The sequence below is a fragment of the Cynocephalus volans genome, chromosome 12 (assembly GCF_027409185.1).
Source record: "Cynocephalus volans isolate mCynVol1 chromosome 12, mCynVol1.pri, whole genome shotgun sequence".
Classification (NCBI taxonomy): Eukaryota; Metazoa; Chordata; class Mammalia; order Dermoptera; family Cynocephalidae; genus Cynocephalus; species Cynocephalus volans.
The window spans coordinates 21,954,737-21,969,178 of record NC_084471.1 but is presented as its reverse complement, the minus strand read 5'-3'; the positions used below and the strand labels follow the sequence as shown (position 1 = coordinate 21,969,178).

General features: G+C 33.5%; 1 protein-coding gene and 1 pseudogene across 1 annotated transcript in view; one reads left to right on the top strand and one right to left on the bottom strand.

The window, feature by feature from the left end:
* The window catches only part of PARPBP (PARP1 binding protein), an 86,583-nt gene that overhangs the window by 36,632 nt on the left and 35,509 nt on the right, over positions 1-14,442 (top strand). The window contains exons 5-6 of the mRNA XM_063074702.1: positions 4,784-4,954; positions 6,063-6,217. Of these exons, the coding sequence (XP_062930772.1) occupies positions 4,784-4,954; positions 6,063-6,217 (326 nt within the window). The remainder of the gene's footprint in view (positions 1-4,783; positions 4,955-6,062; positions 6,218-14,442) is intronic.
* LOC134361437 (U2 spliceosomal RNA) lies at positions 10,038-10,116 on the bottom strand (annotated as a pseudogene).

Here is a 14,442-nt window from a genome sequence, read left to right as displayed (position 1 = left end):
TGTTAGAATTTTAAAGTGACTTTTTGGGTTGCAGTTTTGCAAAGATTTTGACCACTAAAAGTGCTTACTAATGCCATCCCAGAGTTTTCAAGTAGATGAATGGATGAATTTGAGGAACAATATTTTTCTTTCCTTATTTTATTTTATTTTACTTCATTTTATTTTATTTTATTTTTTCTAAAGTACTAACCTATTGCTTTTTAAAATCTAAAGTAATGAAAAGAAAAATAGAATAAAGGCCCTAAAAGAAAATCATACATTAAATAAAAATTTTACCAGTATGTTAGTTCTAGTCCAACTTTTTTTTGGTCATTATATGTAAGTATTTATGTGTTGGCAAAGAAAGTAAAAAATACCTGTACAAATGGTTAATCTTCTCAATTTAGAAAAACTGACTTCAAAATTAGATTGAATATCTGCATCTCAGTAAGAATTAAGGGATAGGAAGAAACTCGGAATTGTCAAAAAGCTTAAATAAAATTGTCAAACTCCTAAACAAACATTGCAAATACTTTATGGTATGGATAGAATCAGTTTATTAAACAAATAAACAGAAGAGTATCCTTATATTTGGTATCTTGGCAAAAGCTTCAATCTTGTGGATTTTTTCAATTTAGGCCCTTGCTTCTGGACATCATAACTGACTTAAGTGGACTGCTTTTCCAGGGAGCCTCTTTAAAACCTGCTTGCAAATACAAGAGCAGGGAAACCGTAACTGCCATGTTATTTGACCATAATGATAGGGATAGATTTCCAATTGCAGCCATAAGTTAAAAGAAACACTCTAACTTTGAGGACTCCAGTATATTTTTCCCTGATGTTTGCCCAGCATTACAGATCAAAAGAACAGAATTTGATAGCCTTAAAGAACAAGTTGTAGATGTGAGGGCTGAAGACCTGGTTTTGTACCCAGTTAAGGATCAGGCATATATATACTAGGAAGTCCTTATTATTTTTGAATATCAGCAGCACAGTGAAACAGAGATTGCATTAAATTTAATGTAGGAAACATAAAAAAGTTTCTGATGACAGTGTGAACACTATTTCATTTCTCTGCTTTGATTTTTGGCCAGTTGTGTTATTCTTCCCAAATGTCAAAGGGATAAAGAAGAGATTCTTATGTTTTAGACAGATTGTTGCAGTATGAAATTAAAAATGGAAATTTCGTATTATAGAGCACATGAATTATTGTGATTTGCTGTGAAAATAAAAGAACATTTGAAATAGAAACAAAAACAGTATTATTCCTTATTTTATACAAATTTAGGACAAATCTTAAAGCTAATTTTCATTTGGTTGTACCTTAGAGTAATTTTCTTTGTAAGGACATGTAATTTAAAAAATGAGCACTTATTTGATCTCAAGTAAGGTTTTATTAATTGAGTTTTAATTTTTTAATTTCTAAAAGGGCCAAATACATATATTAATTTTTTTTTCATTCGTCATTGAACAAAACTTGATTGAGAACCTATTAACAAAATTGGATTGATTACCTACTATAATGACAGTCATTCTTTTAGGCCCTAAGAATACATCATTTGCTCTTATCGAACTCATAAAGTAGTGTAAGGATTAAGGAAATAAAGTATCAGAAAGTATTAAGACCTATGCAGAGAATTATAATAGGGTTATATGAAGAGTTATCACAGGGTGATATAAAAGAGTATGTATGAATGTCTGCTTTAGATTGGGAAATCCGGAAATCTCTGTGAAAGGTAACATTTAGCTAGTATCTTTAATATTTAAGGAAAAGAAAAGTTTCTTAGTGTTAATCTTTCAGCTTTGTTTTGTGTTAATTAATTTTGCTGAAACTATATCTCAAGTTCATATTTAAGGTGACCTTTTCCTATCCAATGAAGTTTTAAGAATTGTTTTTCACATGGAAATTTAAATAATCCAAAAGCATGTTATCTTTAAAGTTGCTTTTAAGAGATACGTGAACTTGAGACTTAATAGTTATCTAAGAGGCTTTCTGATCATTTGTAATTTTTATTGCTACCTTTTGTAGTTTGTTTGATGCTTCAGAAATTTTAAATATGATTAGGTAGAATATGGAGAAATTTTAATTTTAATAAGGAAGGTATTTTCTTAGAGTTTATAGATTGTTAATTACTGGGACTTTAGCTAAGTTATTTTAAAATTTTTTTTATAGGGAAAAGAGGTTTATTTGGCTTATGATTCTGGGACAGCTGCATCTGGCATGGGCCTCAGGCTGCTTCTACTCATGGTGGAAAGCAGCAGGAAGCTGGCAGGTATCAACAGGTCACATGGCGAGAGGAAGCGAGAGAGAGAGGGGAGGTGCCAGGGTCTTTTAAACAACCAGCTCTCGCGGGAGCTAATAGAATGAGATCTCACTCAGGCCCCCTGCCCCCAGGGAGAGCATTAATTCATTCATGAGGGATCTGCCCCCATGACTCAAACTGTTTAGCTAAGTTATTAAAGTTACTGGAGGATTTATGAATTTCAAGTTTTGCGAGTGAATTGAGTTTAGAATTTATGAGTTCATTATCCAAGGGAATGGGCAAGAAGAGAGTTTCAAGTGAAGTCTGGGAGCAACATCTAAGAATTAGAAACAAACAGGATTCCAGAGCAGAAGGTTGGGTGAGAGTAACTCAGAGGGTAGGAACAGGAAGAGAATTCCATACAAGGAATTTAATTTTGATGAAATTTAATTTATCAAGTTTTTCTTTTTCTGGATTGTGCTTTTGGTGTCATGTGTAGGAACTCTGGCTAACTTCAGGTCATGAAGATTTTTTCATATGTTTCCTTCAAAAGTTTTATAGTTTTGTGTTATACATTTGGACCCACTTTGAGTTAATCTTTATAAAAGGTGTGAGGTTTAGGTTGAGGTTCATTTGTTTTGCGTGTGGATAACCAATTGGTTCAACACCAGTTGTTGAAAAGACTGTCCTTTTTCATGTCTGTGTTGATCTATTTCTGGACGCTATTCTCTTCCATTGATCTGAGTGTGTGTTCTTTCTCAAATGCTACAGTCTTGATTGTTATAATTGTATAGTAATTCCTAAGATCATTTCTCAGCATATTTGATATGTTGTTCCAGTATCTTCTGGCTTACATACTTCTTGGTTTTCTTTCTTCTAGGGATTTTCCTGAATTTTCTAGTTGCTTTACCAGGTTCAGGCTCTGTATTCTTAAAACTTCAAACCTGTGAAGCTTCAGTTTTCTGCTGTATAAACTGCACAGCTATAGAATGCATTCAGTTAAGAAAATCTTAAAACTCATAGCTCTGGCTCCTTGTAGTTCAGTTTTTCTAGAATATATTTCTTTCTGATTTCTATCTGTGTTTTTGATGGACACCCTGGGGTCTCTCCCACCCTTGTGTAGTTTAGCTGTCAGCCAGATATTTGGGCTATTTATGCTATGAATTTTTAACAAGATTTCACCCTTTAAATTTACAACTACTTTCCTGAGTTTTAATTTCTGACACCTTTAGTTACCTCTATTTTCTGTAGTCACCTCTATTTTCTGTAGTCACAGCCATGAGATTTGGGCATACCTTTGGGCCAGTAAATCTCAAACTTAATTCATACCCTTCTTGATGTAGTTCTTTTATTTTCTTTTTCTTTTTCTTTTATCTATCTATCTATCTATCTATCTATCTATCTATCTATTTATTTTTCTTAATTTTATTTTGTCGATATACAATGTGGTTGATTATTGTGGCCCCTTACCGAAACCCCTCCTCCCTCCTCCCTCTCCCCTTTTTAAAAATTAAACTTTCCTCCAGCTTGTCTGCCTTTTGATCACCTTCCAGAGTCATTAAATTGTATTTAAAATTTTTAAAAAATATTTCATAGTTGTTATCTGCAGTGTTCACATGATCAGTCACTTTCCCCCTATTACTCAAAATTGCAGAATCTCAAATAATCACACACTCACAATTCTTACTCGTGTCTGCCTTTTTGATGCTTTTCTGTGTCTTTACACAGTTTTTTTTTTTTTTACCTAATATTTTATAGCTGTTTCCTGTGGGGATTTACATGGTCACTTCTTCCTTAGTACTAGAAGTTCCAAGGCCATAAATAGCTATAAATAGCTAATTAAGAAAAAGATTATTAAATGTCCTGGTTTATTATTTGAGTGTAAAGGACAAGTGCAATATATACAAAAGATCTGATGCCCCTATCATGTCCTCCCAAATATTATTTATCTTGTGCTTGAGTGGTCTAAAGCTATGTTTGAGGCCAGTTAATGCCAACATCAGTCACGTGCTGTTATTTGCTTATTGTTTGGTTCAATCTCTTCATTTTAATTTTTAGTTGGTTGTTTGGTATTATCAAAGTCAGTATCTAGTAATTGTCAAAAATTTAAACATTTAGCTTTAGCCCTTATATCTGGCATTGTAAGGGACATATGTATAGGAACAAATAAAGTTAGTTGGCCTGTGCCCTAAGTATCAGTGGGCTTTGTTATTGTCAATTTTTCAGTGGCAAATATGTGCAGAGGAGTGAGATGAGGCCTCATCAGAAATACAGATTTGAACTGTTTCATTTATATAATCTTCTAAGAGCCATTTTCCAACAGTTATAATAGTTATTATTTACTCATCATTTCTCATTGACAGAAAATTGATTTCATGAGCTTGAATATGTTGGTTGTTCAACCTAAGTTTTTAGTTTATATGGCAATTCTCTTTTCCTAAGGAGCTGAGTGAGATATTGTAATTGAATGATCATATGCATCTTTACTGTGTGTAAAAAAGATTGTTTATAGACTTAAAACAACTGCAATAAAGAAAATAACTGAATATTTTGTTGTACAGATGCAGCTACTAGCAAAGAAAATCATCTTTTCATATTTAAACCTGCTAGTGAATTCAAAGAATGATCTGGCTCTGGCTCATATTCTCAATATTCCTGATAGAGGACTTGGAAGAGAAGCCTTTACTGATTTGAAACATGCAGCTCAAGAGAAACAGATGTCTATCTTTTTGGTATGGATGTGTTACATTTTCAGCATTATTTAAGACACTTTGAGCAGTGGATCCATGTACCTTAATATATAGTTCTTTTAACTATGTCGAAACAACTTTTAAGTGGTTAATTTATATTCTACCTCTGTATTTGAAAATCCATGGTACTTTTATTTTTTACTGTCTCCTTCAAGTTTGGCAAAGGGAGAATTTCTCTAAAGCAGTGTTTCTCTACATATGTTTTACAGAGGATAGCCCTGATAAATTCTCCTTGAATACATGTTTCTAAGGACAAAAAGTTTAGAAATAGTGTGGTATTCCCTTATTGGTTATACATAATATATTTTGTATATCAAGAGCTCCTAGAAGTCCTGCCATAAAGAAATCTGCTTATAATTTATGACAGATTAACCTTGTTATTTAATCTATTGATTCCTAAATTACTTGACAATGGAACTTTTCCCCAAATGTTGACATTTTATAGAGCTTTTTTCCTTAAGATGCACTTTGGAAAATACTGCTTTAGAACATTTCATCTTTGATGGAGACACTCTTACCTTTAGCAATCACTATGTATTTTTATCATTGTAAAGGCAAGGCCTTTGGAACTACACATGATCATATAATCCTAAGATGTGAAAGCTAGATGGAAACTAGTGATAGTCTAATCAATTTTTATTTTACAAATAAAGAAGCTGAGGATTGGAAGCAATTCATCTGTTTAATACAACAGGTCAGTTGACACATGTTACTTTCATTCCGTGTAACAATTCCAATAACCACTAGTCAGTCTAGATAAGAATATATTCATAAATGAATTCTTTATAGTCAATGATATATTTTATGAATATATTATTTAGCCCTTAGTTTGTCCTCTAACTTAGCTCCTCAGGCTCCACCTGCAGCAGAATGCCATTGCCACCACCCTTGCTAGCAAGAATTCTGTCTGCATGCCACTTGTTTCTTTGGTTATTTTCTCCTGAATCAAAGTGTGGCATGTGTCACATAATGTGCTTCACTTTAACTGTATACCCAGAATTATATAGATATACCTAGTTTCATAAAGTAAATTGTAGTTTTAACTTACTAAATAATTAAACATAACTAAATCATTTGTTTTACTTCATAGGTGGCCACGTCATTTATTAGAACAATAGAGCTTGGAGGGAAAGGATATGCACCATCACCATCTGATCCTTTAAGGACACACGTAAAGGGATTGTCTAATTTTATTAATTTCATTGACAAATTAGATGAGATTCTTGGAGAAATACCAAATCCAAGGTAATCACTTTTCATAAATTAGAAGTGTGTGTTATTAATCTCTTTTTAAAAATTCACAGATTCAGAGGTAGGAATAAAAGAGATATTGAAATGACCAAGCATCAGACCAAACAGTAGGGAAACAAAATATCTATATAAAGAAATTATAATCACATGGCCTTTTCCCCTGAATTTCTGCCTATCTGTGATTCTAAAATTTTTGCCAAAGTCAGAAGACATATCCAGATGAAATTGGTTTAGAGGAGAGGATTACCATTTATTTTTATCTGGAAGAAACAGATTTTTGAGGACTGGAAATGATCAAATAGATAAGTTATTTAAAATTTTTATTTAGCAATAAAGGAAACCAATGTAAAGAACAAGTAAGAAAATTGACAAAGAAATGCTGTTTTCCATTTCCTGCTAGTTATTTTTCATTTTCTTATGAGTAAATCTTTTGTTCATTTGGGATTTGTTTTTATGTGATATTAGAGGTAAGACTTTTTTTTAAAAATCAGACTCCCATTTATAATATAAGCGTATTGGATGATAAGTTTTATATTAATTTTGGGGGTCAGAGTGGATTGTATATGCTAATAATCATTGTGGATCACTGTCGGTTTGGTTGGTATGCCATAGCATGGTACTAATAAAAATAGCTTATATTTATTGGACACATAATGAGTTAGATATTGTCTAGCACTCCTTACATGGGTTATCATTTGATCTTAACCACAGTGTTATGTGATAGGTATTATTACCATTCCCAATTTAGAGGTGTCTTCATCTGAAGCACTGGGACCAAGTAATATCCTAGTTTACATTGTTATTAAGTAGCTAGGATCTGAACTCAGTCAATTCTGACCCTGGCACCCATTCTCTTAATCACTATATCTTATTTTATGAAACTTCTTTCCATTCTAAGATTCCAAGAAGAATTTTTTTTAGGATTTTATTCTGAATTGTATCTTATCTTCTTATGAGAAGTAAATTGGGAGGATTTTGAAAATGACTTGTAGACTATATCAGTGACATCTTATTAACTTCCAGATAATATATTGACCATTTCTTCTAAGATAGCCGATGATTAATTTTTAAAAATTTAATTTTTTTGTAAAGCAATATAGACATATTTTATGAAATGGTACTACAGACTTATAATAAAAAGTCCTCCTCAGAGGAACTGACTTTATATGTTTTTTTAAAAAGATGTGTTTGTTTTTATATTTATCTACATTTAAATGAAATTTTTACTTGGCTATTTTTGATTTTTGGGTTTTAGGCATTACCTATTAACTTCCTAGCATGGAAGATGAGACTTTGCAATCCACTAACCAACCTCCCGACAAACCTCTCCTCCCCACCCACCTACACACACACACACACACACACACACACACACACACAAATCTTCTTTCATCCTAATATAGTTACACCACCGTTTTGCTTTATATCATATTTTAGAACTCATATTATTATGACCATGAATATTGCCTACAGCTAAGCTGTTTTATATACTATGATTGTACTTCCTTTCTTGTACAAATTTTTGTTTCTTTCTAGAGTTAATAATTATCTACCTTTATCTTCTGCATTGCTTCCTATATATTTATCATCAATTCTTTATCAAGTTTGATAATGAAACTATAAAGTTTCTTTTTAATATTGGGTCATCTGTTTCAGATCCCCATACCAGCTAGCCACCATAAATAAATAGATAGATAGATAGATAGATAGATAGATAGATAGATAGATAGATAGATAGATAGATAGATAGGTTTATCTATCAGTTCTGTTTTTTGCTCCTGAAGACATTTCTTCTGAAACATTCCCTATCTTCATTCAATCTGTACCTTTGCTTGGTAGGCCTATGTCAGAATGTGAACCATGAAGCTTCATCATCACCTTGGAAGTTTTCTTTGCCTCTAAATAGTGATTTAGGGGTATAAGTGAGGTTTTAGGAGGGAGCAGAGATAAATGCATATATTTAATCCAGTGTAATTTGTTATAATTACATTCCTTTTGTAGCAATTTCTAGTTTTGGGGGTAAATGATCAGCGGAGTAGAAGTACATTTGTTTTAGAGGCATGTAGAGTGATAGAATAGACTTCTTCAACTTAGCAGCCATTTATTTTGGATATCCTGTATGGTCATAATGAGTAATGATTCTGTGTCCTAGAGAAGACCTTGAGGAAGTGGGTATCTAAATAGTGAGTGTCTTCAAGTGGGCATCTAATAGTACAGTTGAGCAATCTTTATTTTCTTCTTTGTGGTGATTTGTTTTTTTCAGTAAGCATATGTTTGTTTTATAATTTTAATAACTAACATTATTAAAAACTAAAAACATATCCTATTGTGCAATATTAGGTAGAATGGTGTACAAGGGATAGGACAATGACACAATTTGTGGGAGCCAGAGACAAGGGTGTCAGGAATGCTTATCTGGATAGATGTTCCAGTTGAGCTTAATCTTGAAGGATGAACTTGGAATTTTCCCATTATTAATATCGCTCCATTGGTTATTCATTTTGTCTTATAATTTCAATCTCTCTCTCTCTACTAGTTCTTTAGTCATAGTCTATAAAGATCATAAGAAAAAGCAAAAACCTTTTTCTCTGTTTCTTCTTTTTGCAGTTCAAATTCTCGAAAAAATACTGTTCTTTCCACTTCCCTATTTTTAAATTTTTAATGTATATTTCTCACTAGGCAGTAAGATCTGTAAGGGTTTTTTTCTTTACTAATATACCCTAGCCCTCGTACAGTTTCTGGCACAGAGTAGACATTTACTTGTCTTTACTTCCCTGTACTTGACTGATTCACATTCATGTATTTTTCCCTGCTACTGAAGCTATTCTAACAACAATCACTTGTGGTCTTCCACTTGCCATAATCTTTGCTCTCTTTTGAGTCCTCAAATTTAATCACTTCTTCTTGGAACTCTTTTTTCCCCATAATTTCTGAGATGTCATTTTTCTTATTTTCCCAACCCCTCCGACTATGTATATGCAAATTATTCTAAATCTATATTTCAGTGAAATCCAAACCTCTTCTTGAGTTTCAGAAACATAATTTCAACTATCTTTAGAGTGGTACCTCATAGGAAACTCAAACTTAGCATGTCTCAGATGAAATCTTCATCTTTCCCTGTAAAACTGCTTCTCCTCCCAAAGGATGAAGCCTCTCTCCCTTTAGCAGAATTCCTAAAGTCCTTTTTCTCTTTTTTCTATCCCTTCACTTGCCAAGATCCATTACTTTTTACTTAATATTTTTAATATTCTTTTCCCTCATTTCTATTCCTATGGCTATTATCTTATTTCCAGTCTTTGTACTGTCTGTTTTCAGCCTTTCATCCTTTCTTGCCTGGACTTTGCACTTGTCTCTGAGTCATCTATTCTGCCTTCATTCAACCTTGAGTCACCCCATCCTGCTGTCCTCACTGCTGCCGGAGTGATTTTTCTGAAATGGCAAATGTTACTCTCATGATTAAAATCCTTCAGTGATTCCATATTAGGTATAGGATAAAACTCCAGAAACCTCAGTGTGGTATATAAAATTGTACATGATCTAACTCCTGCCCTTCTCTCACTCTGGCCTCTTCATTCTCTTCATCTCTCAATCTTAAAACTTAGAGATAGAATATATTTCACTCTTGTATCTGAGGATGTTTGTATTAGTTATCTTATAATAGAGGAATTACAGTAATCTTTGAGTCCAAGGAAGGAAGGACAATAGACATACAGGAAAGAAATAAAAAAGGCATTGATTCTCACACTCCTGGCTCCACTGCTAGCTTCTCATGAAGCCATCTTAGCTCTATTTGGCTGCATTTCTACACTTTGCCAGTAGGTGCCACCATGAAATGCATACTATACTTTCACCTGATACTACACTTGATCTTAGCCAAAAGGCCGAGAAGCGATACACTTTCACCTGAAAAATGTCTTAAATTAGAGGTTTCAGTTTATATAAATTAGTTAGTTTCATGTTGTTTAGAAGTTTAAAATTCTGTATTTCAAGTTTATTATACAAATTTTAGATGCACACCTGCATTATGTATATTAAACTAGATATACACTTATAAAATGTTAGATCTGGTTGAAATGATCCAGGCTAATCTCCTGTTAACATTTTTCTTGTTTAAAAATATTTCACAAGCATTTTTGGTACTTTTTATGTGACACTTTCAATCACATCTAATTTTTAAAGGTAAAATTTATTTCATCGAAATAATTTATCAAATTGTTGAGTATGATATGGAAAATCCAGTCACTTTATTTAGTAAAGTGAAGATAGTCAATAATTGCATTAAAGTATTAGCAATTAATTGTACTATTGCTTAGTGTTCTCTTCCAGTTATTATTATTATTATTTTTTTTTTGGTACAAGTTCGGGATTTAACTGTGCTTTTCATCAGTAGCCTCATTTTTCTCTTTGTGTCCCAGGGCTCTGGTGTGATGCAGTTAGGAGTCAGGAGCTGCAGTTTATGTCTTTCTCATCTTATTCTCCTATTAGTGTTTATCCAGAATAGTCGTAATGTATCTTTTGGCGAGCCTTCCTGAATAACTCCTTCTTTCCTCTACTTTTCCCCTCAAACTCCCTCTGTACTTCCAGTATCTCATTGTATCATATGATCAGTTGTGACTTATTAAAGAGAAGAGTTTTATCCATTTTGTATCCTCAGTGCATAGCACAAATGTCCTGGTGTCATTTGAGTTAAAACTTATGAGTGTCTAGGTTCTGGAGGCAAGAGTTTGAATTAAGCCACTATGTTGCTGAGCAGACGTTAAAAGAGTTCATGGTTGGCTCTGGTAGTGAGTATATAGCAATAGACTAGTCATAGCCCTGGTGTTTGGGGTAATTTGCCAGGGGTCACAATGTTGACCTGCTGTATCTGAAATACAAGTCTTATAAGTTTTTTTCCTAAATACAGTTCAGTGAATGAATTGCATTGTCTTTAATATTTAGCATTTTTGTTCCTATAGAAGGAATGAGAAAAGGGGGGCAAAGATGACTATTTCCTAGCATCATTTGAAGCATTTTTTTTTTTTTTTTTGCTGTTCTTGTAATTGGCACTAAGATACGCTTTTATATTTTGTTAACCTTTTGAATCTTTTACAAAACTGTTTTCCGTTAGAGATTAATTCCCAGAAAAAGCACATAGTGTTAATTATGTTTTCATTTTGGCTACATTTCATCACAAATGCATTTCTGTGCTTTCAAATGAAAACTAAGGAAAAAAAAAAACAGCTGAAAAAGAAAGTTTTTTTATATGTAAAAATTCCTAGAGTCTACTCAGACTTTTTTAAAAATTGAAACATAGCTGATTGTACATACTGTGGGGTACAGCGTTGAAAGTAAGACTTCTGACTGCAGGAATTTGGCAGACTAGGTCCCCTCGTTGACCCTTACGTTGAAAATGATGAACAATGCTGGATAACGTATTATAAAAATGCTTCTCAAATGCATTGATAAGCAGTCAAATGTGATGAAAGCAGAGGTCAAAAAGTAGATAGAGGAGGAAAACCAGAGAGACAAGTCAAGAAGAGAAGCCAGTTTTTATTTTGAGAGCATTTGCTGAATTTGGTAAATTGGAGTTTCTATCCTTAAAGTGGCTAAAGTCTGAGGGGACAGGGGACAAAGCTCAGGGATTGCCTAAGGTGGAGAGTCTAATAGGAAACATATACCCACCCTACAGTGCTAACCCCTCAGTATAATGATGAACTAAGAATAAAGGCTTTAGCATGATAAAGCGTTTTTACAAAAACCTAGTTAATGTAAAATGTTTTAGCATTCAATTTAAGATTCAGATAAGAGTTCCTGCTGTCATCATTTCTTTTCAACTTAGTATTGGATGTCTAATTCAGTGTAGTAAGGCAAGAAAAAGAAAAGGAGATATGACAATTGAGAAAGAAGAAATAAGACTGTTTAATGATAAAGGCAAATTATTAAAATTAGCAGTAGAGTTTAACATTGTCACTGGACACAAGGTCAATAAACAAAAAAGCAATTGTATTTCTATACCATTAAATAGGAAACATTTTTAAAAAATAGCTTCAAAAATATAAAGTACATAGAATAAATCTAGTAAAAGCCATACTATCTCCTTCCCCCTTGGAAGGTACAGACTGAATGCAAAAGTCTCTGGTTGCCCTCTTTCACCTTGCTGCTAGACCAGGGCTTTGTGTCATGATTACAGTGCTACTAGAGGTGTCTGTCCTCAGAAAAACCCGATTTTTTCCTGCTTACTTACCACTCACAGCTTCCAGTTTACCAGCCCATCTTTTGATTGCTGGGGGAGATATTGAGTAGTACTTGGAGATTTTCCTCTATTCTTGCCAAGCTCAGTGAGATATTCCCCCAGAGTGTTTAGTCTTCCACAGTGTGAGAGGAAACCCCCAAAGTACTTTTGTATTGCAAATAATAATAATAATAATAATAATGATCTGAACAATAGTAAAATATATATCTTTTGTCTTACTATTATTCAGATTGTTGCATGTGATCATATTCATTTATTTGTTTTTATTTAATTTTATTTTGTCGATATACATTGTGGCTGATTATTGCTCCGCATCACCAAAACCTCCCTCCCTTCTCCCTCCCCCCCCCCAACAATGTCCTTTCTGTTTGCTTGTCGCATCAACTTCAAGTAATTGTGGTTGTTATATCTTCTCCTCCCCCCCCCCCCCGGTTTTGTGTGTGTGTGTGTGTGAATTTATATCATATTCATTTATTTGACAAACATTTATCAGTCATCTCTTTTGTGTACCAAGTGTAAACTGGTAATATGAAGATTAGTGAAATATGGTTCCTTTCTCAGGGAGCTAATTTTTTTATGAAATGTTTCCCAACCTTGCCTAATCATAAGAATTACCTGTGGTACTTTTTAAGCACTGCAACTGTTCAGTGCCGTTTTCTGGAGATTTTGATTCAGTAGCATAGGATCTGGAGTTGATGTTTTAAATAAGTGCTGAATATGATTCTTTTTTTTAAAGATGACCGGTAAGGGGATCTTAACCTTTGGCTTGGTGTTGTCAGCACCACGCTCACCCAATGAGCCAACTGGCCATCCCTATATGGGATCCGAACCCGTGGCCTTGGTGTTATCAGCACCACACTCTCCCGAGTGAGCCACGGGCCAGCCCCTGAATATGATTCTGATGATCAGGAAAATTGGGAAGACACTGGTCTAATGCACTATTATCATACATTAAGTCTCTCTGATTTTTTCTAACTTTCCTTTTCTATTTGGATCAGCTATTTAAATGTGAACAATCATATTTCCAATGCTTGTACGGAATCTAACTGTTCTCTAAAATATAAAATCTGGCAATAAGGCAGTGAAGGTGAAAACTTCAATTCATAATTTCCCTTATGCCATGACAGAAGAGAACTTTAATAGCATATCCAAGGTAGAAAGTAGCAGAGCTGTGATTTGTGCTCAGGCGGCCTGAATCCATGGTCCATAGTTAGACCAGACCACTTTCTCATTTGGCACTGTGCAGCCTTTCCAGGGGTACTTCTAGAGATATGGGGTCTCATGACCTCTAAAGAGAGCCCTTTTCTATTGTTGGATACTTCTAATTTCTTCCTTAAAATGGACCAAAATTCATCCTCATGTGTATTTCTCACACTGGTCATAGGTCAGTCCTCTAGTGCAAGAGCTGCAACACCAATTTTGCGGGGGTTCAGGCTTGGAATACAGAAACATTGATTTCAGGTTTTTTAAAACACGTGTTTATTGGCCATGATTGGTTCAGTCTCTGGTTTGTTTTGGATCAGTACTAACTTGCTTAATTTCCTATTCCATGTAATAATCCATCACATATTAGAATGCAACATCATGTATTTCAGTTCAGTCTCCTTCTTTGCTGCTTTCTCCCTAGCCCAGAACATCATGTGTTCTTGGACAAGCTATTTAACCTTTATGAAATTCAATGTTTTTCATCTGTGATTTAGATATAATAATATCAACTTATTTAATTGGCTTTAAGATTAAATTAGTATTAGATTCTAGGTTGTCAATGAGAAGTAGCTATTTTAGTTATCTTGTATCTAAAGGTACATATTTTAAGTATATTGCATGTATATGACTATATCTGAATCTGTTATATTTCACATATAACTAAATTATTTTCCTTCAGCTTTCAAATCAAGGAAGAAGTAACTTGTTGAAGTGATTTTGTTTTAGACAAACTTTTAAATTTCGTTTCTAATGGTTCTTGTCTTTTTCTTAAATGCTTTGC